A 25,329-nucleotide genomic window follows, 5' to 3' on the forward strand; every position below is an offset into this window, starting at 1 on the left:
GATCCGCGTCCTGCATACAACCGGCTCGGCCCAGGCACGCTCGCCTTAGGCAGTCATTGGCTGAAACAATACAGCGCCGATACAGGCTATGACGTGTGCTCTCTATTGCTAGCGCACGATTGTCCCATCTTTTTGCTGCACCCACTCAATCTTGCAATACATGGAAAAAGCTGTGTATTCCGGTAACACGTTTGTAGCGACTTGACTCGTCTGAAGGTGTGAACTTGTAGAATTAGGGATGTGCTATGTGTTCAACGCTGAAGTGCCACGAACGTCCAATCTTAGACAAAAAAATGCACTTTACAACTTAGCCAAAGCATCCAGACTCGGTCGAACCTTTTTCTCACCGTCCCATATGAACGGGCTCAATGTGAAGAACTTCTCTCTGTTTACCATCATGAGCGCACTGCGCTTGTGTGGCAGGTCCATGAGCTTCTCAACGTGGAAACCGTGAGCAAAGTCATACGCCAGTACAGTACTGCTAGTAGCCGCTGGCTCACCAACAAGGTTCCAGGTACGTGGCTCGTCCAGGAACATGTAGTGCATGAGTCCAGACCACCATGCGGAGACTCGGTATGGGCCTCTGAAACGAATGTCACCAACAAGTGAGTGCCTACCACGATCGTAGAGTTCCGACCGGTAGTGAGCACCCATATGATCTTCCTATTAGGTGCGTTAGTCTATGTATGTAGAGAAGCGGCTTCAAGGATCGACATACCATTGCCCAGTAGACCTCGAAGTAGGCAAAGAGTACGTCGTCAAATGCCGCGAACATGGTAAGAACGTGGGGATCTTCATGCAGCTTCCGTAAATACTCGCGATGCTGATCCAAAGTCCCGGTCTCGTTCCAGCCAGCGGCAACACGTGGGTCATTTTGCCACTTGTTGAACAGACTTAGGTGCTCGGGGTTGGTGTAGTCGAGCGCAATCATAGTGAAGTGCTCCTTGAGATGAGGTATCCAACGACTGTAGATGACCGAGCCTGGTTCTGGTTTCGGTTCTCTTACAGGATGCATAGTGTGCCGCGGTAGGGCCGGGAACTGTGTAGATGGTGCTGTCTGATGAGGGAAAGCCGGGTACAGTTGGTCCCTTGGCTTTCCTGATGCATCTAATCGTGGTGCCCAGACAGGACGAGGGCCGAACGGAGACGCAGCACCCTGCCAGAAGGCACCTCGCAGGAGAAGATGTCCATCTTGTGGTGAAGATGCATCAGAAGGCTTTGGATGAGGGTGGAACAAGCCAGTAGAGTAGAGTTCCTGAGCTAGTGATTGCGAATCTCTGCCAGCAAAGAGCACGCGAAGGTTCTCGAGTAGAGGATGCAGTGAGACTAACGCATAAGCGATGAGCCACAGCTGTGGAACACTAGGTCGCTCCCCAGTCCAAGAGACCGTTAGGTAAGGTGATCTGCGTGCTCTTGCCCAGGAGCTGTTGTCCCCCTTTGGAGGTACTGAATCCTGAGGCAGGAATGCAATATCGCTGAATGAGAGTGAAGCGTTGTCCAGGTGACTGGGCGGAGGGATGCCCTCACTGCTGCTATCGGCCCTGGAGAGCGAGACCTGGTTGCTGACAGCCTGGCCTTGCTGTGCCACGTTCTTGACAGTATAGGCTGTGAGGTACGGATGGGGAAGCTTCAGCATCAACGGTTCTGAGACAGCATTTGCTGTATGGGACTGTTGCGCCATTGTACTTGATTAGCTGTAGAAGAAGATGTAAGAGGTTCCAAATACTGCAAAGCAATTGAGGCAGCCACAGCTTGAAGTTTGAAGCAGTAAGAATAACGGTCAACGGAAGCCGAGGTCTGGAAAAGAATTAAACCGCACCTGGTTCACAACTATTACGCAGTGTTAGTCGTGTATCTTACCAGCTTGGCAGTCGCCGGAAAGCTGGCAAGGGTCCCAGCGGGATGTAAAGCTCCGAGTGGGTGGTTAGAAACGCACCATGCGGGTGCTAAATTAGTCAGCCACCTTTGAGATGCAGCCCCACTGTCCAAGGTTGGTATCTGCAGCGACCCTGGTCGCTTGAACACCGGCGCTAGAAAATTGGTGACATCTCGTCAGTGAAGCAGCTTGCCGGTGCATCTTGTGTATTGGGCCAGTGCGCGAGCTCATGCAATATTCGGGTCTCAAGCTGTTGTGATCGTACCACAACTTTTTCGAGACGACTGCTAGCTCCTGAAGTACTTTTTACCTGCATCATTTCAAGTTGTTGTACAATTTCAAGAGCTTCATTTTGCAACAACATATCTAGGCGTCATCATGTCAACCACTCAGCAACCTTCTAGGCAGCTGGACAGCACCTCCAGCTCATCTTCTTCACCTCTTTATGATCTTATTTGTGTCGGCTTTAGCGCAGCTCAGCTAGCAACTGCCATTGCCAATCGCGAAGCACGCACCGATTCTAAAGTGCTGTTCCTTGAGCGCAAGCCTTCTTTCTCATGGCATTCGGGAACGCACTTGTCTAGGTCGCGCATGGAGACTCCTTTCCTTTACGACCTTGCATCCCTTCGCAATCCAAGATCAGCATTCAGCTACGCCTGTTATCTGCTCGACCGAAACCGTCTGATCGAATTCGCAAACTCCGACCGACTGAACCCTCTGCGAGATGAGTTCGAAGACTACATGAAGTGGTGCGCAGAACAGTTCAAGGATCAAGTCCGATATGGTAGCGAGGTTGTTGGCGTAGTACCAGAGACCCAAGACAACACCGTAAGAAGCTGGAAGGTTGCTGTGAAGGATGGAAGTGGCAAGACATACACTGTCCGGGCAAGGAACGTTGCTGCTCCTACCCCAGGAAAGCACATCGGTATGAAGACAGAACCGTTGACCGCTGTCGATTTCCTTGCTGGACAGCGAATCATGCCCATGGCCGACTACCTGTTGCGAAGGGAAGAGCTCCGTCAACCTTTCGAGCCGCGCCTGAACGTTGCTCTTGTTGGCTCCAGCCAACAAACAGTCGAAATCTTGGATGACTTGCTGTCATGTCCTCGCCTTGGCAACATCACAGTCGTAACAGAGAATGAAGACCTTGCACCGTTGAAGGTCCTTGGTGAGCAGGAGCCACCGCAGCCACGACTGTGCTCGATTTGGTCCAAGCCATCCTGCGATTCGAAGCCAGTAACAGAGTCGTCCGAACTCATTCAAGCCATCTACATGCGTGCGTACGAGAAACAGGTAGCCAGCAAGAGCGAGTACGCTCTCCACCTCGTCATCGGCAAGGATGCTTCTGAGCCATGCTCCAAGGCCAACGTCATCATCAGGGACACTGCTGCGGCTCCTTTCTCAAGCAGCGGGCTGCTGCAGAGCCTGAACACGCTCGTACTCGGCTGTCATCAGCTTGGCGAAAGCTTCGAGGAGGTGCAGTTCAAGCGTGGCGCTGTTGCCGATGCTCGTATGTGGTTGATGTCGGCGAACTCAGAGGGCGGCCGCTCATTAGCAAAAGATATCTCGCTGCGAGCCGGAGAGGTAGTGAGCGCCCTGTCGTCACCAGCTGCGGACAGACGGGATGGGCTGGTGGTTCAGGCTAGGATTTAGACAGCTGTTCTGATTGGGAGGTGCAAAGCGGGGGCGTTTGTTACATAATTTAGCAAATTTTTTATCTGATCCTTGGCTAAATCTGATTAACGCAACTTGATCAATCTCCGGCATCGCGCCGAGCGACACGTCCGCCCTCTCCACCACTCAGCGCCACTCATGGCGGGCCCAACACCCACTATGCATGTTTTCACGTGAGGCTATACCCGTTGACGTTATGCATAGGATCCGCCCACTATGTCGATCCCGGCCATCTCGCCCTGGATGGGCACAGCTCCATTGTACTCCTTCGAGCGCGTCTGGAAAACTTCATCACTTCGCGACGTCGAGTGAGCCTCTAACACCACAGCTCGACCTGGTTTCGTGGACACAATGGCGATCAAGAAGCCGTCCCTGGCGCCGTATTTTGCCTTCTTTCAGCTTCTCTTCTACGCAAACCCTACCTGGCTTGACAAGCTACTCATCTGTACTGGAGCCGTCTTTGCCATTGCAGCTGGTGTTCCGTTTCCGCTTATTGGTATCGTTTTCGGTCAACTCGTCGACAACATCAACGATGCAACTTGCAACAACCGGAATGGCACGGGGAGTACCGGGGATATGTCGTCGATAAACGAGAAGGTCCTCCTCCTTGTATACATTGCCATTGCAAGTTTCGCCTGTATCTACATCCACCTTGTATGCTGGAACATAGCATCGCAACGGCTAGCGCAACGCATCCGAGACCGTTACCTCAGGAACCTCCTACGACAAGATCTCGCCTTCTTCGACAACCTCCAGTCAGGAGAAGTATCGTCTCGTCTCAATGGCGATATTTCAGCAATTGAAGGTGGAACAGGCGAGAAGTTTGGCGTTGCCTTGACCTGCATTTCTTTCTGTGTGACAGCATACATCGTTGGATTTATCAAGAACGCCGAGCTTGCAGGGATGCTTGTTTCTTTGATCCCAGCCTTCCTTCTCATGGCAGTGATTGGCGGTCACTACGTTGGCAAATACACAGTCAGCCTTGGAGGTTACTTTGGATCAGCCAGTGCGCTCGCCTCAGAAGCGCTGAGCAACATTGGTCTCGTTCACGCCCTTGGTGCTAATGAGAGACTCGAGAAGAAGTTCCGTGACCATCTGGGAAACGCTCGCCATGCCGGTATCCGCAAAGCCCTAGCTGCAGCCGTCATGGCTGGGTTGCTCTACTTTATTGCTTTCTCGGCCAGTGCGCTAGGTTACTGGCAGGGTAGTAAGAGGATTGCCGACACTGTTGATGGCAGGGGCAACGACACAATTGGAGAAATCTACACTGTCACTTTCATCCTTCTTGATGGTTCGTACTTGTCATTGTATATCCAAGATTCCTACTGACAGAACCCAGGCGCCATTGTCTTGAGTCAGATTGCACCTATGCTCCCGCTTTTTGGGGGTGCCATCAGCGCATTCGGCCGTTTGCGCAAGGACATCGAGACGCAGCCAACCATTGACAACACCTCAACAGCTGCTGAGAAGCCTTCTGCAGTAGACGGCAAAATCACTTTCCGCAATGTCGAATTCACATATCCTTCAAGACCCGATCACCCCGTTTTGAACGGCATCTCAATTGACTGTGAGGCCGGCAAGCTCACTGCCATCGTTGGATTGTCTGGTAGTGGCAAATCAACAATTGCCAGTCTTATTAGCCGATTCTACGATCCTTTGGCTGGAGATATCTTCCTCGACGGCTGTAACATCAAAGATGTCAATGTCAAATCCTTGAGAGGATTCATCAGTCTTGTTCCTCAAGAACCTTCTCTTCTGGATCGATCAATCTTGGAGAACATTGCACTAGGCCTCGTCAACTCGCCGGCTCATTCCCACTTCGAAAAGATACTTCTTAGCAACACTTTGGCCAACCTCACCAAGGACGTCAGGAATGGAGAAGATCTCACCAATGCCGCTGAAAAGGCTGGACCCGAGGTAGCTGAAATCCTTCGGCTTGTACAGCACGCAGCAGACTTAGCTGATGTGGCTGTTTTCATCGATCGACTGGAGTTTGGCTTTGCAACACTCGTGGGTTCAAGTGGAAGCCTTGTCAGTGGTGGCCAAAAGCAGAGGGTTGCTCTCGCCCGTGCTCTTGTCCGCGATCCCAGGGTTCTCATTCTCGACGAAGCTACTGCCGCACTCGATTCAGCTAGTGAACAGCGCATTCAAGCTGCCATCGATCGAGCATCACAAGGCAGGACTGTTATCTCGATTGCTCATCGTCTCTCGACTATCCGAAATGCCTCTAAGATCATCGTTATGAAGAAGGGAGATATCATCGAACAGGGCACTCATGACGAGCTTTTGGCATTGGATGGCTCCTACGCGGATATGATACGCTTGCAGACCGTAAAGGTTTCTGATGACGGCGCATCAAGCTCAAGAACAAGCTTGAATGATGATGAAATCGATCTGGTCAAGAACGAGCATTCGACATCAGCTGTTGCTGACACAGACGTACTCCCTGCAAAACCGGAAGACAAGCCAGAGCCGTCGAAGGGGGTCAACGGCGAGATTGTCGCAAAGTCGATCTCAAAGACAATGGGACCTATGATTCGCCCGTACCTGCTTCTTCTTCTGGTGGCCTTCCTGGGTGCTTTGATTGTTGGTGGGCAGTACTCCGCGTCTGGATTGTTGTTCGGAAATGTCATGGGTGTGATGTCACCTTGCAATCCGTCGGACTATATCAGATCACAAGGAGCACTACTCGCAGGCATGTGGTTTATGGTTGCGTGTGTAGCGTTCCTTGCCAACTTCACTAGTTGGGCAACGTTCGGACTTATTTCAGAACGTCTCATTTACAAAGTACGCGTCCTGTCGATGCGTTCCCTTCTACAGCAGCCTCTGCAATGGCACGAGTCTGAAGGCAGAAGCCCGAACCAGCTGCTGGAGTACATCACGAAAGACGGCAACTCACTGGCCGGTTTCAGCGGTTCCATTGTTGGTACCCTATTCTCGGTCGTTGTCAACTTCATCGCAGCTATCATCCTCTCTCACATTGTCGCGTGGAGAATTGCCATTGTATGCTTGGTAATTGTTCCGTTGCTGCTTGGAGCTGGATACATGCAACTTCGCGCGATCGGCAAATTCACTGTAAAGCATGCAGGTGCTTTCTCATCGTCCATCGGAGTCACAATCGAAGCCGTCGCGAACATTCGTACTGTTCATGCTCTTTCGATCGAGGAAGAAATTATCCAGACTTACCGCAGATCTCTCGTAGCACCGCGAAAAGAGATGGTGAAACAAAGCTTTAAGACCAACATCTGGCTGGCGATTGCCAATTCTTGCGGAAGTTTCATCTACGCCTTTGCCTATTGGTGGGGCTCTAAGAACATCATTGAGGGTCGCTACGATCAGACTGCCTTCTTTATCATCCTTATCTCTATGCTTCTATCGGCACAGTTGTGGGGTCAGCTTTTCACCCTTGCCCCCGAGCTCTCCAAGGCCAAGGGCGCTATCTCGCGCATATGCGGAGTGGTGGATCTGGGCGACGATCCTTCAGGAGCAGCATCCGGCAGATCATCACTCGATCTTGATCCCATCGACAAGGAGAAGCGGGACGTCGAAGCCCTTGCAGACTCATCCACACCTGCAGTTCTAGGGGGAGGTGCCCGCGTGGTCTTCAAGGATGTTCAGTTCTCTTACCCTGCACGTCCCGGTGTGCCGGTACTGACCTCGTTGTCGCTTTCTATCCAGCCTGGCCAGTTCTGTGCCCTTGTCGGACCTTCGGGTGCAGGTAAGAGCACTGTCCTCGCGTTGCTCGAACGTTTCTACTCGCCTTCCGCTGGCAGTATCTCGATCAATGGCGTCGATATCTCACACAAACACGGCGCATCGTTCCGTGACGACATTGCGTACGTACCCCAGAACAATGTCCTTTTCCAGGGCAGTATCAAGTTCAACATTGCTCTTGGCGCTAGACCTGGACACGAACCATCAGATGCAGAGATCCAAGAAGCCTGCGAGCTTGCCAACATTCACCAGACTATCGTCGAGTTGCCACAAGGGTACGATACCGAATGTGGTGCTAATGGCTCGCAACTATCTGGCGGACAGCGTCAGCGACTTTCCATCGCACGTGCGCTCGTTCGTAAGCCCAAGTTGTTACTGCTCGACGAGAGCACAAGCGCTCTTGACGCGGAGAGTGAGAAGGCACTGGAGCTTGGTCTTGAGCGCGCTGTGAAGGGTCATGGCGTCACAGTCATTGCTATTGCTCATCGGCTACGAACCATTGCTAGAGCTGATGTTATCTTTATGGTAGACGGAGGTAAGGTGGTAGACCAAGGTCGACATGAGGAGCTTGTTCAGAGAAGCGAGGGCTACCGTATCAACGCTTTGCATCAAATGCTAGGCTAGTCGTTTGACGAGGTGCGGGTACATGTAATACTATAATGAATATGCAAGGCGATTGCATCCAACAACTTCAAGCCAGCTTGACAGCCTCCGGCAACAGTATCTTTTCACTTCCTGGAATCCATACCAAGAGCGGAACTTCGTGATCTTCTTGGTCGCCATTCGTTTGTCCTGGGTATAAGTCGTCTGACTTGTGAACAGGACGCTCCTTCAGCCACCGGAAGCCTGACTTTTCATACAACCTGATTGCATCCCTCGAACTCTCAACATAGATGGGCAAATTCGCCTGCAATGCGATCTTCTTGCCATAATCGACCAGTACCTCGCCAATACCTCTGCGCTGAGCATCTGGATGAACCGCAACGACGTGGCAGTACAGGTAACGCTCATTGCTCCACATCTTTTCTCTTGCACCCCATAGCGGGCCTATTAGTGCTTCAGCACGCTCCCTTTCTTTCCCCTGCAGCCATCCAATCTCGCCTTTCGTCCAATCACTCGGGGTAATATATACATCCCAGAGCGCCATACCGACAATCTTGCCAGTCTCTGAGTCTACACATTTCAGTGTATACTGCGTAAGATTATTCTGCCAGTACTGCAACGTATGCGCAGTGTGCGCTTTACTGTCGAAGTGTCAGCAACATATCCGTAGGGGTGCCTGAATGGCCGCTGCAGCCACATTGCAGGGTCGACAACGGCTCTAACGGTCAATGTACCGGAACTCAGAATCTGGATTCGTCAGGTCCTCCGCTGTGGCTGACGGAAACAAGGCCCGTGTAATTGTATTGTCCTTGAAGGCCGCGAAATACACGTCGTACACCGCGCTGATGTCCGCCACGAGCGCAGGTAGGACCACAAATCCCATAGTAAGACGGGTTAAACTGGTAACGCGTCTGACTTGAGTAAGCTACAGACCCTCACCAGGGTCAATGCTTGATACTCACAAGTGTCTTGATTTAGGTCAAGGCTGCACTCGCGTGTCGAAACCGCAAATGGAAGATGTTACGAGATTTGATCCACAATTACTTGGTACTAGGAAGCTGGAGTCTCGACCTGTTGCGAACGAAGGCAGGAGGACCGCGTGGTGTCACGTGTCAGACAACTTTTGCTCAAGTGCGAACCGGGGACGATACGAGGTAGCTTCACAAACAACCACGAGATAAACGGAAGTTAAGAGAGTTTCCCTCGCTCAGCGGTGGATCGATACCAAGAATTCCAAGCACCTCCAAGCATTTCCGAAGCCAAATTGATAGCTGCGAAGACAACTGGACATTCAGATCCCCGGTGGCCTCGTCACCATCAAGTTAGAACTCAGGGATGCTGTGGAGCGAACATGGAGTGGTCATCGCAAGTCAAGCCTAGTGCGCCAGAACCCCACACATCCCAAATTTCGGCCTCCACGGTAAACCGCGCGCCACAGACATCAAGTGCATCTGTTCGGCGCACGCTTCTTCTGTAACTGTGCCTTCTCCTGACATGTGAAGTTAAGGTTATCAGATCCGCTGCAAGCGAAAGCCTTTCCCGTCACAATAGGATCTGAACACAGACGAGGTAATTACAGTGGTGCACTCTACATCGCAAAAACTCATTCGCCGCGGTCCGTAATCGGCGCGTGAGGCCTTTCCCACGAGATGCACGAGCATGTGGCATGCAGACTTTTTGTAGCACGACATTCTTGGCCCTTCTACCAACCCGGGAACAACTCGTTGATCGATGTAGCGAATTGTGTCGATCGGCCAGAGGGCGCACCATGCCAGAAAACCTACACATCCAAGCTGATCTGGCTCCTCCGAGTGTCGGCCGTTATCAGATGAAAGGCGATCTGCAGCCCGCCGATGTCACTCTGCATGACGCGCATTTAGCTGTTGCCCCAACAGGTAGCTCCGTCCCTTGCACAACAACGATAATGCCTCCACAAAAGTTATCAGATGCAGCTAACTGCAAGCCCTCCCACACAAAATTTATCTGATCCGCTAAATGTGGGGTTTAGACAGACCGGACGACGTATTTTTTCCTACGGCTAAAGAGGGGTACTGGACTAGGTCGACTAAATGTCACTCACTGACTTAGGCATTTACGTTAGACAAATCGACATGTCTGGCAGGAGACGGCATGGGCAGACGAACCCTGGGTTCGCTTCGAGTGATGAAGATGACGCGGGCGGCTGCTGTCCTAAGAGGACACCTTGGCCGTGCTGAGTACCGGACCTACATCCTGGTCTAAGGTATGGGGAGCTAACCTTTTCTTTCGTAGTAACGGGAGCTCTGGTGGAGTGCTCGGTCTCTTCAACTGTCTGTGAAGCTTGGCCTACTATACGAAGAGGTTCTTGAATCAATTCGCCAAACACAAGAAGGCCCGCACTGCTTCTTCTTCTTCTTCTCCTTGCCACACGACTCACGATACTACAACATCAAGAGGAGGATTCATTGCTTCGTGAACTATGCATCTGGCAAACGGTGAACACACTCTGCGTTATGGCGGGGTAGCGCAAGAGAAGACAGAGGTTAAGGTCAACAGCAATGGGACTATGGATGTGCACGAGAGCGGTTCATACACCAATAGGCACACTCAGACGGATGGCCATTCCACCGAATCTAACGAGGTGGAAATCACAAATCTCAAAGATCAATCGCTGGATGCAGTGCTGGACGCTGTCCTCACAGCGTGGACTATCCTCGTTCGAAGATACCAAAGAGACGGATTTCACCGGTTCTCGTGGGGCATCAAAGGCGCTGGTTTTGACAAGCGCCAATGCATACCAACTACGGACCTGGATTTGCTAAACCACAGAAATGCTGCAAGTCTGGCGGCAAAGCTCCGCGACGTGAGACTGAAAGATGTCCCACTAGACGGAACCACTATTTTCTTGAATGACGGCACAAAAGACGAGGTGAGAACGACATTCAACTGCTCCTTATCAGCCGCTAATGGATATGCAGTGGACTTTCCAGGTCTCGATCGATCTTGGAAAGAGCCCGTTACAAGCGACCTCAAGATGGCAACCGCCGAATATGTCTCGACACCAGGCTGTGTCTGAACTGCAATTTTTCTCTTCTATCGTTGATACCCTTTCTCGCGCACCTGATACCCCGATTTCCGCCTTCCTCACCATCTCAGAGTCTGAGCTCGATGAGATCTGGAACTGGAACTCCCCATTACCTCCAGACCTGCAGACATGCATGCACGAACTGGTGGCAGAGCAAGCTGAGAAGCAACCCGAGAAGAATGCGATCGAAGCCTGGGACGGAAACCTGACCTACAAGCAAGTCGACGACTACTCTACATATCTGGCGCAAATCTTGCATTCCTTGGACGATTCGCCAAATCAGATCATTCCAGTTCTTTTCGAAAAGTGCCGGTGGACTATTGTTGCTGTGCTTGCGATCATGAAAGCAGGCGCGTGCTTTTCACTACTCGATCCAGCACAGCCAGAAGGCCGCCTACGAACAGTCGTCCAGCAAGTCAGTGCCACTACATTCATCGCCTCGAAATCACAGGCTTCGCTCGCTGCGCGAATTGCACCTCAAGCCACCATCATCCCAGTCTCTACATCCAAGTTCGAGAAGGTGTATGGACCATATGCCGAACAGCAGCCGAAGACGACTCTACCGAAAGTGTCTCCGTCAGCTGCTCTCTACATCCAGTTCACCAGTGGCAGCACAGGTTTACCCAAAGGTTGCCTGATTTCGCACAGTCAATATACGTCTGGTGCGATACCGCGAGCATTCGCTGTGGGCTACCGACCGTATTCACGAGTGCTTGACTTTGCCAGTTACGCTTTCGACGTGTGCATCGACTCCATGCTTTGTACAACTGCCCATGGTGGTACTCTCTGCACACCTTCCGACGAACGTCGAATGAACGACCTTAGCGGCGCTATGCGAGATATGGGTGTTACCTTAGCTGGTATGACACCCTCAGTTGCTCGTACTTTGGATGTGGACATTCTCGATCACCTCGATTCGATCGCACTTGGTGGTGAGGGCACGTCGGCAAGCGATGCCGCTTCATGGGGTAAGAGGACAAGGATCGTCAACGCCTATGGACCATCAGAGTGCACAGTCGGTGCCACGATCAATGGCGATGTTGGAGCTAAGCCATACATCACGATGGGTACCGGAACAGGTGCTGCAATCTGGCTTGCTGACCCCGAGGATCACAACAAGCTTGTTCCTGTCGGTGCAGCTGGCGAGCTGCTCATCGAGGGTCCTATTGTCGGAATGGGTTACCTGAACAACCCAGCCAAGACTAAGGAGGTTTTTATTGAAGACCCTGAGTTTTTGACTAAGGGGAGCAAGTCTTTTCCTGGCAGAAGGGGTAAGCTTTACAAGACCGGTGACCTTGTCCGTTACGACCCCGATGGTTATGGCGAAGTCATTTTCGTCGGTCGCCAGGATCAGCAAGTCAAGCTTCGCGGACAACGTATCGAGCTCGCAGAGATCGAGTACAACATGCAGAAGCACTTGCCTGCTGACACCCAGCTCGCCGTTGAAGTCATCAAGCCTGGCGGTACTGGGGAGCAGACACTTGTCGCGTTCTTGGTTGAGCAGAAGAAGAGTGGGATGCGCCACCTTGATGGCCAAGTATTTGGCAGCTTCTCGAACAAGTTCCAGACTGCCCTCCAAGAGATGACGAAGCACCTCTTTAACGACCTTCCTGGATATATGGTTCCGAGCGCTTACATCCCTCTCTGGAAGATGCCTCTACTCGTCTCTTGCAAGACTGATAGGAAGAGGCTGCGCGAGATCGGTAACGTAGTCACTCGTCAGGACCTCCGACGCTTCAACGCTCTCCTTTCTGAGAAGAAAGAGGCCACTACCGAGATGGAGCTCAAGCTGATCCCCGTATGGGCTAAGATCCTGGGTGGCGACGCAGACTTCAGCGCCAACGACAACTTCTTCAGTATGGGTGGTGACTCGCTGAGAGCGATGAGGCTCGTGCCTGCGGCGCGAGAAGAGGGCATCATCTTGACGGTTCCGGACATCATGCTGAACCCTACTTTGTCCGCCATGGCCGCTAAAGCCAGGCCTCTGTCCGAAGAGGATACAAGCGAAGTTCTTCCCTTCTCTATGGTCGGTCAGGATTGGGATGCTGAGAAGTCCAGACTCGAGAGTGCTGAGCTTTGCGGTGTTGATGCCTCGAATGTCGAAGATGTGTACCCTTGCACACCTCTGCAGGAAGGTTTGATGGCATTGTCAGCCAAGTTCCAGGATGCTTACGTCGCTCAACGTGTCGCCGACCTTCCTGTTGACATGGCCCATCGCCTGAAAAAAGCCTTTGACCAGTCTGTAGAAGGCTGTCCAATCTTGCGCACACGCATCGTGAACGTCCCTGGCCGTGGTCTGTTCCAAGTCGTCCTCAAAGACGGTCAGCTTGTGCGTGAGCATGGTTCAGATCTGGCAGAGTACCTCAGGGTCGACCAAGCCGAGTCCATGGATCTTGGAAAAGCTCTGTTCCGTTACGGTGTTGTTCACTACGGAAGCAACGACAAGGCTCACTTCATCATCACCATGCACCATGCGGTGTATGATGGCTGGTCTATGCCTCTAGTATTCGAGCGCATCAACCGAGCTTTTGCTGGCCTTGACACATCGCGGCCTGTCTCTTTCAAGAACTTCATCAAGTACCTCACCAGTCAAGATCCCACAGTCGCCAAAGACTACTGGAAAGAGCGGCTGAACGGTGCAAGCCCACACCAATTCCCGCCTCTGCCCCAGAAGGGCTACATCACACGAGCCGACTCTTTGCTCGAACACTATGTTACCGTCCCAACAACCGCCCACAACAAGCTCACCCTCGCAACCATCATCCGTGGTGCCTGGGCGCTGACTTCCTCGCTGTACATGGGCCACTCTGATATTGTCTTCGGCGAGACCCTCACTGGTCGCTCCGCACCCGTCAACGCCATCGAACAAATCGAAGGACCCATGATCACCACCATCCCCGTGCGTGTGCATCTGAACCTCGACCGCCCCATTTCCGAGTTCCTCCAGCAAGTCCACGCCCAGACCGTCCAGCAGATTCCTCACGAGCATCTGGGTCTGCAGAACATCCGTCGCCTGAGCAAAGACGCGCGCCATGCGTGTGAGCTGCGCACTGGCCTTGTTCTGCACCCGAAAGAGGACGAGAACTGGAACGAAGGGAGGACGCTTGAGAACGCACCGGGCGATGCGTTCCTGCCCGCTGACGATGCTGAGGCTGCGAGGGAGGCGTTGAAGTTCAACACTTATGCGCTCATGCTTGTTTGCACGCTTGACGAAAACGGGTTCCTGATCATGGCTAGTTTCGATTCTAAGTGCATCGCCTCGCCGGCTATGGAGAGGGCACTTGTTGTGCTTGATCGTATCGTTACTGCTTTCCTCGGCAATCCTGAGAGTAAGCTCGGTGATGTGGCGGTCCTGGATCCAGAGGAGTTGCAGGATGCGCTTGAGTTGAGGCCGAAGGATGTCATGTTTGACAGTGGTGTCGATATGCTGCCAGGGCAAGTCTCAGAAAACGGTCATGTCAAAGCACTTTCTGCTAACGAGGAAAAAATCCGTGGTCTTCTCAGCCGTATCCTCGGTATGCAAGAAACAGACATCAACCCTAGCGATAGCTTTTTCGAGCTGGGCGGCGACTCGATTGGAGCCATGAGGCTCGTGTCTGAGGCCAGGCTGCAAGGCTTGAATGTCTCGGTTGCGCAGATCTTCCAGAGTGAGTCGCTGTCGGAGCTTGCTTCAAGTGTTGGCAACGAGAAGGAAGACAAGTTGCTGGATGTGCTTGCTCGCATCTTGGCTATGCCTAAGAGCGATATCAGCCCCAGCGACAGCTTCTTCGAGCTTGGTGGGGACTCAATCGGCGCCATGCGTCTTGTCTCAGATGCTCGCACACAGGGGCTCGGAATCAGCGTTGCGCAAATTTTCCAAAGCAAGTCTTTATCCGAGTTGGCTTCTCTGGCACAGGAGATTTCGTCAGGCGAGCCCGGAGCGAATGTTGATGCTCCGTTCGCTGCTCTTGGAGCTGGTGCCGGCCTGTTCAGTGCTGATCGCATGGTCTCATACCTGGAGAACCCTGAGTGGGACATTGTGGACGTCTACCCTACCCGACCTCTGCAGCAGCTTGCTGTCGAGGGCACTGTAGACTTGCCCCGCTACTCACTGCGTTACGAGCTGATCAAGTTCGCTACGGCCATCGACCAGAAGAAGCTCGAGCAAGCCTGCCAGCAACTCGTCGCTCGCAACGAAGTTCTACGTACTGCCTTTGTTGTCGATGGTGGCAAGACATTGGGTCTAGTCATCCGCGAACTCAAGGTGCCGTACAGTGAGGTTACCGTTCCCGAAGGCGAGGACATCAACACCTTCGCACACAGCTATGTGCAAGAAGACATTTTGGCACCAAAGCCACATGGATCGTCCTTCGTTGGCTTCACACTCTTCATTTCGCCTTCAACGGGCGCTTCGACCCTCGCGTTACGCATCTCGCACGCTCAATACGACGAGATCTGCCTTCCTCTCCTCTTCGACCAGCTCTCCGCTCTCTACACTGGCGCATCCGTCGTCGAAACCGTGCCTTTCACCAAACATGTAAACCACGTCGTCCTCAACAACATCCCCAAGAGCATCCCGTACTGGCAATCCCTCCTCGCCGGCTCGCAGATGTCCATTCTGAAGCCCGACATCCCCCTCCAAGCCAAGAAGATGGCAGACATCTATCTCGAATTCGACATCTCGTCGCGCCCAAAGGATATCACCATCGGCTCGCTCCCCACCGCCGCATGGTCCCTCGTCCTCGCCAACCGCCTCAACAAGCGCGACGTCGTCTTCGGCGAAGTAGTCACAGGCCGCAACCTCGGCGCGCCCAGCTCTGACCGCATCTTCGGACCCACCTGGCAGTACATTCCCTTCCGTGTGCCGTTCAAAGCTGGCTGGACGCATCTCGATCTGCTCAAGTTCGTGCAAGCCCAGCACATCGAATCCGCGGCGTACGAGGGCATGGGCTTGGCTGAGATTGTCGAGAATTGCACGGACTGGGATGGTAAGGAGGTGACGTGGTTTGATACCGTGGTGCATCAGGCGCCTGCTTGGGTTGAGGAGCTGCCGTTTGGAAACGGGGTTGAGGCGAAGTTTGAGACGGTGTATCCGCATGCCGAGCCGTTGAGGGAGTGGAAGTGTCAGGCGTTTGTCAAGGAGGGTGGTAAGAAGTTGGGCATTGAGATTGTTACTTTCGAGGAGTGGATTCCGGTCGCTCATGAGGTCCTGAAGGAGGTTGGACACGCGCTGGAGGATTTGCAGAAGAAGACTGGTGAGCCTGTCTTTGAGGGTGCTGGGGAGACGAAGCAGCAGTCGTTGGAGGAATTTGAGGGTGTGATGTAATTTGTTGTTCTTTGTAGTCTGGTTGCGGTGTTGGTGGTCATATTTGGCGTTTAGATTGCTTTGCCTACCATAATGTCATCTTGTTCAATACATATTGTGCCATCCTTGCTTCGCAACCCTCAACATCGACGCGCTCAGTCGCGTCACCACGTGCGTGCTGCAGGTAAGATGTATACACAAGGACAATCACCATGTAATCTCCTCAGTATCAAAGTTTACCTGGAACGCATCCGGCTACGCCTGCCTACCTTTGTTGTGCCACACGCACGGCAGCCAGCATCAGCAATGCCAGGGAACTGCAATGACTTTGGCAACCCCTTCCCATACCTGGCTTTGACGAAGGAGCCATCTGAACACTGGTGATCAAAACCACTGCCGTCTTCTAAGCATTTCCAACATCCATCCACCATTGCTACCGTCCGCCGAGCACTCGCAGAGAGCTTCATATTACTATACCGCGCTTCTCGAGCCAACCGCATAAGCTTCAGCCACCGAGCAGCCCAGTCACAATGCAGCTCATCTACAACATTCTCACCTTCGCCGTCCTCACATCTGCCCTCCCGCCATCAGGAAAGCAGAATCCCAACCACCCCCAGCAGATCGGCAGAGACGGAGCCCTGATGACAGCCGGCCAATGCCACAACGGCCAGCACTACTGCTTCAGTGCGATCATCGACGACCTCAGTAAGCCCTATTCTGCCTTCCCTGGGCTCGACCCCTACACCGTCATTACGCTTCTACCCTTATCGATTAGTCTCTACTGACAGCCTCCAGGGGCAGCCAAACAAGACATCCTCCACCAATACTGCAACCAGAAGTACGAGAGCGACTGGCAGAGCTGCAATCGGTGCAAGAGGCCGTGGGCCATGTCTGACTGCTGGGATGGGCCGGGAGTGTGGGCGAGCGTGTTCGAGTGTACAGGTATGGAGACGTATAAGTGGGTGGGGAGGTGCGAGGGCAAGGGTTCGGTATGCTCTGGAGGAACTTGTCGCTGGGCGAAGGTTGATGGCGATGGGAACTTAGCGCTGGTTGGGAACTTGACGCTCACGACATCATGATGGGTGGTGCGTGGATTTCATCATGGGCACTAGAGACAAGCATGAGGGTTTGACTATTGGTACGGTTAATGATAATGTTTTGATTCATCGAATTGTTTTCTCGATGTGTAATGGGTGACAGCCTTCCACCCTCGAAGATGACGCAGCTGTCACAACACGTGACTACTTGGCGTTCTGCAGCTTGGAACGCCATCATCGCAATCACAGCTATCATCAACTCCCATCTCGCCGCCCACGCCCCGACCGGACCTCGAGACAAGCAGCCTTCCGCAGGACGACTGGTCTCTCTACCGCCAGTATGGCACCGCAAAAGGACACCATGTTCCGCTCGGCGGACATGTCCTTGACCCAGCTCTACATTGCCAACGAGATTGGCCGCGAGGTTGTCTCTGCGCTCGGAGAGCTTGGCGTGATGGACTTCCGAGATGTGAGTCTTCCTGAACTGCATTGAGGAGGGTTGCTATTGCTGTGACGGGACCGATGTACTGACGATGCCAGCTCAATGCCGAGACGACGGCCTTCCAGCGCACCTTCACGCAGGAGATCCGCCGCCTCGATAACGTGGAGCGTCAGCTGCGCTACTTCCACGCCCAGATGGACAAGGCGAGCATCTCTATGCGCTCCATCTACGACTTCAACAACCCCTTCACCTCGCCCTCCGCCTCCGAGATCGACGAGCTTGCCGACAAGAGCCAGAGCCTGGAGCAGCGCATCGCCTCCCTCAACGAGAGCTACGAGACGCTGAAGAAGCGCGAGGTGGAGCTAACAGAGTGGCGCTGGGTGCTGAGAGAGGCCGGTGGCTTCTTCGACAGAGCCCGTGGCCAGACTGAGGAGATCAGGCAGTCCCTTGATGATGATGACGACGATGCGCCTCTCCTCCGCGATGTCGAGCAGAACGGCCCTGGAGATGCTTCTGCCGAGCGATCCTTCACCGTCATGAACATTGGCTTCGTTGCCGGTGTCATCCCCCGTGAGCGCATCGCTGCCTTTGAGAGGATCTTGTGGCGTACTCTACGTGGCAACCTGTACATGAACCAGTCCGAGATCCCCGAGCCCATCATCAACCCCGAGAACAACGAGGAGACCAGCAAGAACGTCTTCATCATCTTCGCTCACGGCAAAGAGATCATTGCCAAGATTCGCAAGATCTCCGAGTCCCTTGGTGCCGACCTTTACAGCGTCGACGAGAACAGCGAGCTCCGGCGTGACCAGATCCGCGAGGTCAACACACGTTTGAGCGATCTTGCTAGCGTTCTGCGCAACACCAAGTCAACCCTGGACGCTGAGTTGACTGCTATCAGCCGTAACCTGGCCGCCTGGATGGTAGTCATCAAGAAGGAGAAGGCTACCTACGAGACGCTGAACAGGTTCTCGTACGACCACCAGCGCAAGACGCTTATTGCCGAGGCCTGGGCGCCCACCAGTGCCCTCGGACTCATCAAGTCCACCCTCTCAGATGTCAATGAGCGTGCTGGCCTGTCTGTGCCAACCATTGTCAACCAGATCAAGACTACCAAGACCCCTCCTACCTACTTCAAGGTCAACAGGTTCACCAACGGTTTCCAAACCATCATCGACGCCTATGGAACCATCAAGTACCGCGAAATCAACCCTGCGCTCCCCGCCATTGTCACCTTCCCCTTCATGTTCGCTGTCATGTTCGGTGACGCAGGTCACGGTGTCATTCTTCTGCTCGCAGCTCTGGCTATGATCTACTACGAGCGCAGACTGGAGCGCAGCAAGCTCGACGAGCTGTTCTCTATGATGTTCTACGGTCGTTACATTGTCTTCATGATGGGTCTTTTCTCCATCTACACCGGCCTGATCTACTGCGACGCCTTCTCCCTCGGTCTTCCTTGGTTCAAGTCTATGTGGGTGTGGGACAACGACGGCAAGGGCCCTACCGCTTCACGCGTTGAGGGTCACACCTACCCCTTCGGTTTGGATTACCGCTGGCACGATACTGAGAACGACCTGCTGTTCTCCAACAGTTACAAGATGAAGCTCAGTATCCTGCTTGGTTGGGTCCACATGACCTTCTCGCTCATGTGGTCGCTTGTCAACGCACGCTACTTCAAGACACCCATTGATATCTGGGGTAACTTCGTGCCTGGCATGATCTTCTTCCAGTCCATCTTTGGATACCTGTCTTTCTCCATTGTCTACAAGTGGTCTGTCGACTGGGCCGCTAAGGGACAGGACCCTCCTTCCCTGCTGAACATGTTGATCTACATGTTCTTGCAGCCCGGTACCCTTGAAGACCCTGACCAGCCATTGTACCCTGGCCAGGCTACCGTGCAGGTCATCCTGCTGCTGATGGCTCTTATCTGCGTTCCCATCCTTCTTTTCTTGAAGCCTTTCTACCTCCGCTGGGAGCACAACAGGGCTCAGGCTCTTGGATACCGCAGCATCGGTGAGACTGCTCGTGTCAGTGCTCTTGACGATGACGACGAGACCAACGGCAACGGTAATGCCAATGGTGGACGCGAGAGCTTCGGAGACGATGGTGATGGCATTGCCATGATCACCCAGGACATCGGCCACGGTGAGGAGCACGAGGAGTTCGACTTTGGCGAGATCATGATCCACCAGGTCATCCACACCATCGGTAAGTTTAACATTCTTCATCCTTCCAGTATCAATCTTTTGCTCACGCCTTCCAGAATTCTGTCTCAACTGCGTCTCCCACACCGCCTCCTACCTCCGTCTCTGGGCCCTGTCCCTCGCGCATCAGCGTCTCTCCATCGTCCTGTGGGAGATGACCATGAAGAACGCCTTCTCGTACACCGGTATCGTCGGCTCCATCCTGATGGTCTTCATCTTCGGTTTCTGGTTCGTGCTCACCGTCATGGTTCTCTGTGTCATGGAGGGCACGAGTGCTATGTTGCATTCGCTGCGTTTGCACTGGGTTGAGGCTATGAGTAAGCATTTCATTGGTGATGGTGTGCCGTTTGAGCCGTTTAGCTTTAAGGCGCTGCTAGAGGAGGATCCGGTCGAGTAGGGTTTTCTTTTGTGTTGTAGGATATGTTGTTGAGGAGAGAGTATATAGAAATGTACAATGTACATGCTCCTAGAGGAAGTTGCTGCAATCGTGATGATCGAGTCCACGCCATTTGCAATTGTAGAAGCCCCTCCCAGGATCTGGGATCAGAGATGCCATGTCTAGTTCGTTGAAGGGAGTTGCGTACCTCCACAGGCTGGGAATCGGTTCACTTTGGTCTTTCCAGCGTACGAAAAGCCTAAGAATTGTATGAGATTGACTGGCAATAGGACGACCGGAGCGCACTCGCCTTTCAATAGAAATCGATTTGGGTATCTCTTGAGACCACTGCTCCAGCACATGCTTCTCCTACATCTTTGCCTCCACGACGGCCTTTTTCTTTTTCTTCTTGCTCTCCGTAAACCCCTTCCTCTCCTCGCCCTCCATCCCCACGGCTTTCAGAACTGCAAACCGTACATCCTCAATCCCCAATCTCTTCCCCTCAACCAGCACCTCGCTACTACACGCCAGAATCTCGCCCAAGGCTCCTCCACCAACAGGCGGTTTGATATCCGGCAACAACGCCCTCATCTTAGCCCTCAACCCCGTGACAGTGCCCTTACTCTTCAACTTCCTCCCTTTGCCAAACTCCTTGATCTCGTTCGCCTTGGGAATGTACAACTTATCCATCTTACTCAGAATAACCTGATGGCTGACACCGGCCAGCCTCAAACTGGCAAGAATGCTGCGATCCTTATCCTTGACCCCATGCTCCGCATCCAGCAGCACAAACACGCGCCTCAGCGCCTTGCGACTCTGAACATACTTCATAATCTCCACACCCCACGCACTCAAGCTCCCGCTCCCATAGCCGGGCATGTCAACGATCACCAGTCCGCCCGGGCCGACGATTTTCTCCCGCCCTGGACCACCGCTGCCGGATAGACTTTCTTGTTTGATGCGCACGCCGGGGTCCGGGGCAATTCCGTAGAGATTCATCGTCTTTGTAAACCCGGGCGTGCTGCTCGTTCGCGCTAACAACGCCTTCGTGTTGCAGCCCATGACCGCATTCAACAAACTGCTCTTGCCCACGTTGCTCCGACCAATAAAAGCGACCTCTGGCACGTCCGTTTCAGGGAGCTTCCGGAAGTGGGCGATGCTTCTGAGGAGTGTGGCTTGCTTGCCATGTTTGTCGAAGAAAGTATTCGCGTGCGTTTTGTTGGGGGGTGTGGGTGGTGCGGTTTCGTAGTACCAGTTGTAGTCGTGTGGGCCGGTGGGAGGCGTCTCTGGAGGCGCCTTGGTCTTCGACTTGGGGTATGATTGCAGGGAGGCAGACGGCGCTGAGGGTATGAGCTCGCCAGTATCTCGTGTCTGCATGGGTAGTGGAGGTTTCGTAGGTTGGATTGGGTCCGAATTCGAGTCGCTTGGCGTTGGAACTGGCGCTGGAGCTACAGCAGCAGCTCTTTGCGGCCGCTCAGCTTGTACGCGTATCACGGTCCCATCTGTGAGCGTGATGGTCTCGGTGGGCGGGAGCTTCGAAGCTTCCGTCGGCGATTGACGTGCGCGCGGTCGAATCCGCAAGCCTCTTCGCTGTTGTACAAGCCCCCGTATACATGATCGACATATCCAACTCGGTGTTGGCAACAGACTCGCCATACTCTCTATCCATCTCGTCGTCAGCGTCGCCACCAAACTGACGAACTTCACCAACAACCAGTGGCCCAAGCGCTCCCCCGAACTTTTCGCCGCAGCACCTCCGCGGTCCAGCATCCCCAACTCCCAACTCCCACTCCAACCACTATCGCAATCCCAAGCCAACCGCCCCGACACCTGTCAATCGCCCACTTGCAAGCGAGCACACGCAGTTGCCATGTCATCCACGCCCCAAATCCGCTCCCTCTACCGCCGCCTCCTGCGCGAACTCCCCGTCAAAGACCAAACGACCCGGACCGCGCACCAAAAGCTGTCTGCCGCCTCGCCTCTGCAAAAGCGTCTACGCGCGCAGTTCTCCACAACAAACCCCAACGCAAACGCCGCGAGTCAGGAGGCGCAGGCAGAACAGTTCATCCAATACGTGCAGGCGCAAAGAATGTACGCGACGCTGATCGAGCGGTATAATCCGGGCATGGGGATGAGCGAGGAGGAGAGGGTAAGGCTGAGTGCGAGGAGGATTGGGATGAATCTGCCGGTCGAGTTTGACGGTGGGGAGGGGAAAGAGTAGGGGGAGAGGGGGAGAGGGGTCATGGGCAATGGGCAATGGACCATGTAGGTTCATCGATTGATGAGACGGAGCCTATGGGAGCATGCGCTTGTGCTGTAAGATATGAGGGGCTATGGGACATCTGGCAGAGAGCCTCCCATATCAGAGAAGATGAGCTGGAAGCCATAAGAGAATTGGCATGTCGGAGGGCATGGTTGTATTGTATTGTGTACGAAAGAAATGTCAAGGTCAACGCCCTGGAGACTCCCAGCAGTTCGCGAAAGAACCGGTACATCTGTTGTCTTGTCTGTGGAGGTAGGCACGCTGCCCTACGAACTCTGTTCGAGATTCTTCTGCAGGAACTCAGGACACTGTGGGGTCATGAAATATATTGCCTTGTATTGCCAATTCTACTACTGCAGGCCTTCAGAGGGTGTGGATCAAACGCCATCGCCGTCTAAGACATTCCACCACGAGGCCTCATGGACATTTGCTTGTGGCCAGGGTTCTCACGGTACCTGTCATGTGTTAGCTAAGAACGCACATCCCAATCATGGCAGTCAGAACCTACTTTTTCACAATCCTCTCAATCGAGTCCATGCCCTTCTCCAACACATCCATCCTCGGTCCGTAACTCAGGCGCACAAAGTGATGACACGGGCTGTCAAACAAATCACGACGCTTGCTAGGGTTCAAATCGAAGAAGATACCCGGCACAACAATGACCTTTTCCTGCAAACAAGCCTGGAAGAAGTTCAATCCATCGTTGATACCCTCTGGCAGTCCGCTCAGATCCAGCCACAGGTAAAACGTCGAGTTGGGCATGTACGGGAATTTGAATCCGATGTCCTGCAGTCTTCCAATGACGTAGTCGCGCTTGGTACGGAAGTGCATCTGCAGCGCACGCATCTCGTTGCGCACGCGCGGCGGGCTCAGCATCTCGACTGCGGCTTCTTGGAAGGGCACATTGCAGCCGCCGTCAAGGTAGGAACCACAGGAACTGATGGCGCTGATGAACTCCTTGGGACCGATGACCCAGGCGACTCGCCAGCCGGGAAGACGGAAGCGCTTGGTCAGACCGTCGATGATGAGCACGTCATCTTCGTCGACGTCTTCGACGTTGTCAGCGGCCGAGATGACCGTGCCGTCGCAGTTAGTGGTGTAGTTGTAACCGCAGTAGAACTCGTCCATGATGAGGGTCGCGCGGTCACGGCAGATGTTTTGGATCTGTGCAAGCTCTGGGTTTGTGACCATCTGGCCAGTGGGGTTCCTCGGGTTGGAAGTCAAGATGACTGAAGTACCACGAGCGATTTCTTCGGCAACCTTGTCGGGCGACATGTGGTACTGGTCTTGCTCGCCGAGCGGGATAGGAATAGCAGCGATGTTCTTGAACAGGGACAACATCTCGTTGTAGGCTGTGTAATCGGGGATGAAGAAGCCCAGGTAGCAGTTGCCCAGGACAGCCGCGATACGGATGAGACCTGCGCGGCCACCAGGCACAATGCATACGTTCTCATATGTGTACTGACTCTTCCTCCACTGGCGGTGATGCTGGTTGTAGAGATTGGCAACTGCCTCCCTCAGCGGCTTGATACCAGCTGTAGGACCGTACTCTCGGCCATGTGCGCTGATGTCGACCTCCCTTGGTCGTTCAAAGCAGCCCTGAATGCTGTCGTCGACCTCTGGCGCTCCCTGGCCCAAGTTTGCCCATTCCTCAGGGTGGTCTGTATTCATCAGCTTATGGTTGTACGGACTACTGGATTGAGACCTACCAGCAAAGCCGTGCTTGTATGCCTGCTCTGATGTCCAGACGACACCAGTTGTGGAGCGGGAGGGATCGAGACCGGCGTGAGGCTTGTGGCCTTCGTGCGATTCACGGAAGTTGCGGTGGATGCTGGAGCCAAGTTCTAGATGTTGAGTTAGTGAAGAAGCTCAAGGGCCCCGTTAATCACCAGCCAAGTTTAAGTCCCACAAGCTTTCGTACATGTCCCTTGCCCATTCCTTTGCTGTTTTCGTCTCTTCACGTCCGGTCCATGCCATCAACTTCGCAAGCTCGATTCCTCTTCCAAGCTCATTCCAACTCGCTGCTCTCGCCTCTCGTCCCTCTCACGCTGCACTCACCATTGCCACTCGGCTCCTTAGAGCTCGAAAACCTCCGCTGGCCATGCCCAGCACCCGCCTTGAGGATCGGAACCTTGTCTGCCGAGAAAGACATATCTTCGTTATGTGTGGTTGATCCCCCGGAAGCTCAGAAACAAGCTTTCGCCCAGGCTGTGGAGGGGTAAGCTTAAGAAAAGCGGGGCAGCAGGGTCTGAAGGTTCGGAGGACGGAAGCTGTTGTGAAACCCCCGAGTCCGATCTGCTAAGGCACTGAAGATGAAGGATGCTGGAGAGTAGGTTTGGGTGGATGAAGGAGGATGGAAATATGTGGGGTAGGTCAAGCAAGCTGCACCGGGCCTTTTATACACGTCAACCCAAGTACGATGGAGAAGTGCCCACCCATACACACCGCAGCTTTGCCGCCATGTGCGCTGGGGTGCGAATCTTGGAACGCGTGCCGTGCCTTTACCACCGATCCCCGATATTCAGCCACTGCAGCCACTGGAGACGATTGACTGCTGGTCCAATCACGTATATGCCGCTATGCGTCGTGCTTCTCGTTGTAACTACTTGTGTAGCACATACAGTCGGCTGGCTTACTTCAGGCTGTTCTCACACCGCCGTATCCGTGGTACGTGAAGTTACCTTGGATGTGCGTTGTTGTGTACAGCTGCTCAGCGGTCTGCAAGCCTTACTGTGGTACGCACATTGCATTCCAGTATGCAAACCTCGGGGAGAATTGATGCCCCTGTCAGC

The 25,329-nt window shown here is 53.6% G+C and overlaps 10 protein-coding genes across 10 annotated transcripts; 6 read left to right on the top strand and 4 right to left on the bottom strand.

Annotated features, from left to right (window-relative positions):
* Window positions 1-179: 179 nt before the first annotated feature.
* On the bottom strand, window positions 180-1,890 carry BU25DRAFT_415998 (uncharacterized protein). Its single transcript, XM_033707666.1, has 2 exons — window positions 719-1,890; window positions 180-663 (listed from the first exon to the last, which is right to left on the bottom strand). The coding sequence occupies exons 1-2, from the start codon at window positions 1,679-1,681 to the stop codon at window positions 301-303; spliced, it is 1,326 nt and encodes a 441-aa protein (XP_033555821.1). The 5' UTR covers window positions 1,682-1,890; the 3' UTR covers window positions 180-300.
* Window positions 1,891-2,254: 364 nt separating this feature from the next.
* On the top strand, window positions 2,255-3,529 carry BU25DRAFT_435418 (uncharacterized protein; the record flags this gene model as incomplete). Its single annotated transcript, XM_033708914.1, has 1 exon — window positions 2,255-3,529. One exon carries the CDS (start codon window positions 2,255-2,257, stop codon window positions 3,527-3,529), a length of 1,275 nt encoding a protein of 424 aa, XP_033555822.1.
* A 121-nt stretch (window positions 3,530-3,650) lies between these two features.
* BU25DRAFT_235812 (leptomycin B resistance protein pmd1) lies at window positions 3,651-7,922 on the top strand. The gene is made up of 2 exons (XM_033701462.1): window positions 3,651-4,841; window positions 4,890-7,922. Exons 1-2 carry the CDS (start codon window positions 3,902-3,904, stop codon window positions 7,886-7,888), a joined length of 3,939 nt encoding a protein of 1,312 aa, XP_033555823.1. The 5' UTR covers window positions 3,651-3,901; the 3' UTR covers window positions 7,889-7,922.
* Window positions 7,922-9,167, bottom strand: BU25DRAFT_235779 (acyl-CoA N-acyltransferase). The gene is made up of 3 exons (XM_033701461.1): window positions 8,830-9,167; window positions 8,602-8,778; window positions 7,922-8,508 (listed from the first exon to the last, which is right to left on the bottom strand). Exons 2-3 carry the CDS (start codon window positions 8,748-8,750, stop codon window positions 7,956-7,958), a joined length of 702 nt encoding a protein of 233 aa, XP_033555824.1. The 5' UTR covers window positions 8,751-8,778; window positions 8,830-9,167; the 3' UTR covers window positions 7,922-7,955.
* A 1,158-nt stretch (window positions 9,168-10,325) lies between these two features.
* Window positions 10,326-16,236, top strand: BU25DRAFT_463575 (nonribosomal peptide synthetase 6; the record flags this gene model as incomplete). Its single annotated transcript, XM_033710614.1, has 2 exons — window positions 10,326-10,775; window positions 10,825-16,236. The coding sequence occupies 2 exons, from the start codon at window positions 10,326-10,328 to the stop codon at window positions 16,234-16,236; spliced, it is 5,862 nt and encodes a 1,953-aa protein (XP_033555825.1).
* Window positions 16,237-16,745: 509 nt separating this feature from the next.
* BU25DRAFT_495671 (uncharacterized protein) lies at window positions 16,746-17,294 on the top strand (the record flags this gene model as incomplete). Its single annotated transcript, XM_033711872.1, has 2 exons — window positions 16,746-16,920; window positions 17,011-17,294. The coding sequence occupies 2 exons, from the start codon at window positions 16,746-16,748 to the stop codon at window positions 17,292-17,294; spliced, it is 459 nt and encodes a 152-aa protein (XP_033555826.1).
* Window positions 17,295-17,506: 212 nt separating this feature from the next.
* Window positions 17,507-20,371, top strand: BU25DRAFT_416004 (vacuolar ATP synthase-like protein 98 kDa subunit). The gene is made up of 3 exons (XM_033707667.1): window positions 17,507-17,591; window positions 17,774-19,902; window positions 19,958-20,371. The coding sequence occupies exons 2-3, from the start codon at window positions 17,889-17,891 to the stop codon at window positions 20,293-20,295; spliced, it is 2,352 nt and encodes a 783-aa protein (XP_033555827.1). The 5' UTR covers window positions 17,507-17,591; window positions 17,774-17,888; the 3' UTR covers window positions 20,296-20,371.
* Window positions 20,372-20,643: 272 nt separating this feature from the next.
* BU25DRAFT_354086 (uncharacterized protein) lies at window positions 20,644-21,651 on the bottom strand (the record flags this gene model as incomplete). Its single annotated transcript, XM_033703498.1, has 1 exon — window positions 20,644-21,651. One exon carries the CDS (start codon window positions 21,649-21,651, stop codon window positions 20,644-20,646), a length of 1,008 nt encoding a protein of 335 aa, XP_033555828.1.
* A 493-nt stretch (window positions 21,652-22,144) lies between these two features.
* Window positions 22,145-22,499, top strand: BU25DRAFT_482596 (uncharacterized protein; the record flags this gene model as incomplete). Its single annotated transcript, XM_033711136.1, has 1 exon — window positions 22,145-22,499. The coding sequence occupies one exon, from the start codon at window positions 22,145-22,147 to the stop codon at window positions 22,493-22,495; it is 351 nt and encodes a 116-aa protein (XP_033555829.1). The 3' UTR covers window positions 22,496-22,499.
* Window positions 22,500-22,852: 353 nt separating this feature from the next.
* On the bottom strand, window positions 22,853-24,716 carry BU25DRAFT_416006 (aminotransferase). Its single transcript, XM_033707668.1, has 4 exons — window positions 24,596-24,716; window positions 24,247-24,381; window positions 23,046-24,198; window positions 22,853-22,992 (listed from the first exon to the last, which is right to left on the bottom strand). Exons 1-4 carry the CDS (start codon window positions 24,687-24,689, stop codon window positions 22,932-22,934), a joined length of 1,443 nt encoding a protein of 480 aa, XP_033555830.1. The 5' UTR covers window positions 24,690-24,716; the 3' UTR covers window positions 22,853-22,931.
* Between the last annotated feature and the right edge of the window lie 613 nt (window positions 24,717-25,329).

Source organism: Macroventuria anomochaeta (assembly GCF_010093625.1).
Source record: "Macroventuria anomochaeta strain CBS 525.71 unplaced genomic scaffold BU25scaffold_53, whole genome shotgun sequence".
Lineage (NCBI taxonomy): Eukaryota > Fungi > Ascomycota > Dothideomycetes > Pleosporales > Didymellaceae > Macroventuria > Macroventuria anomochaeta.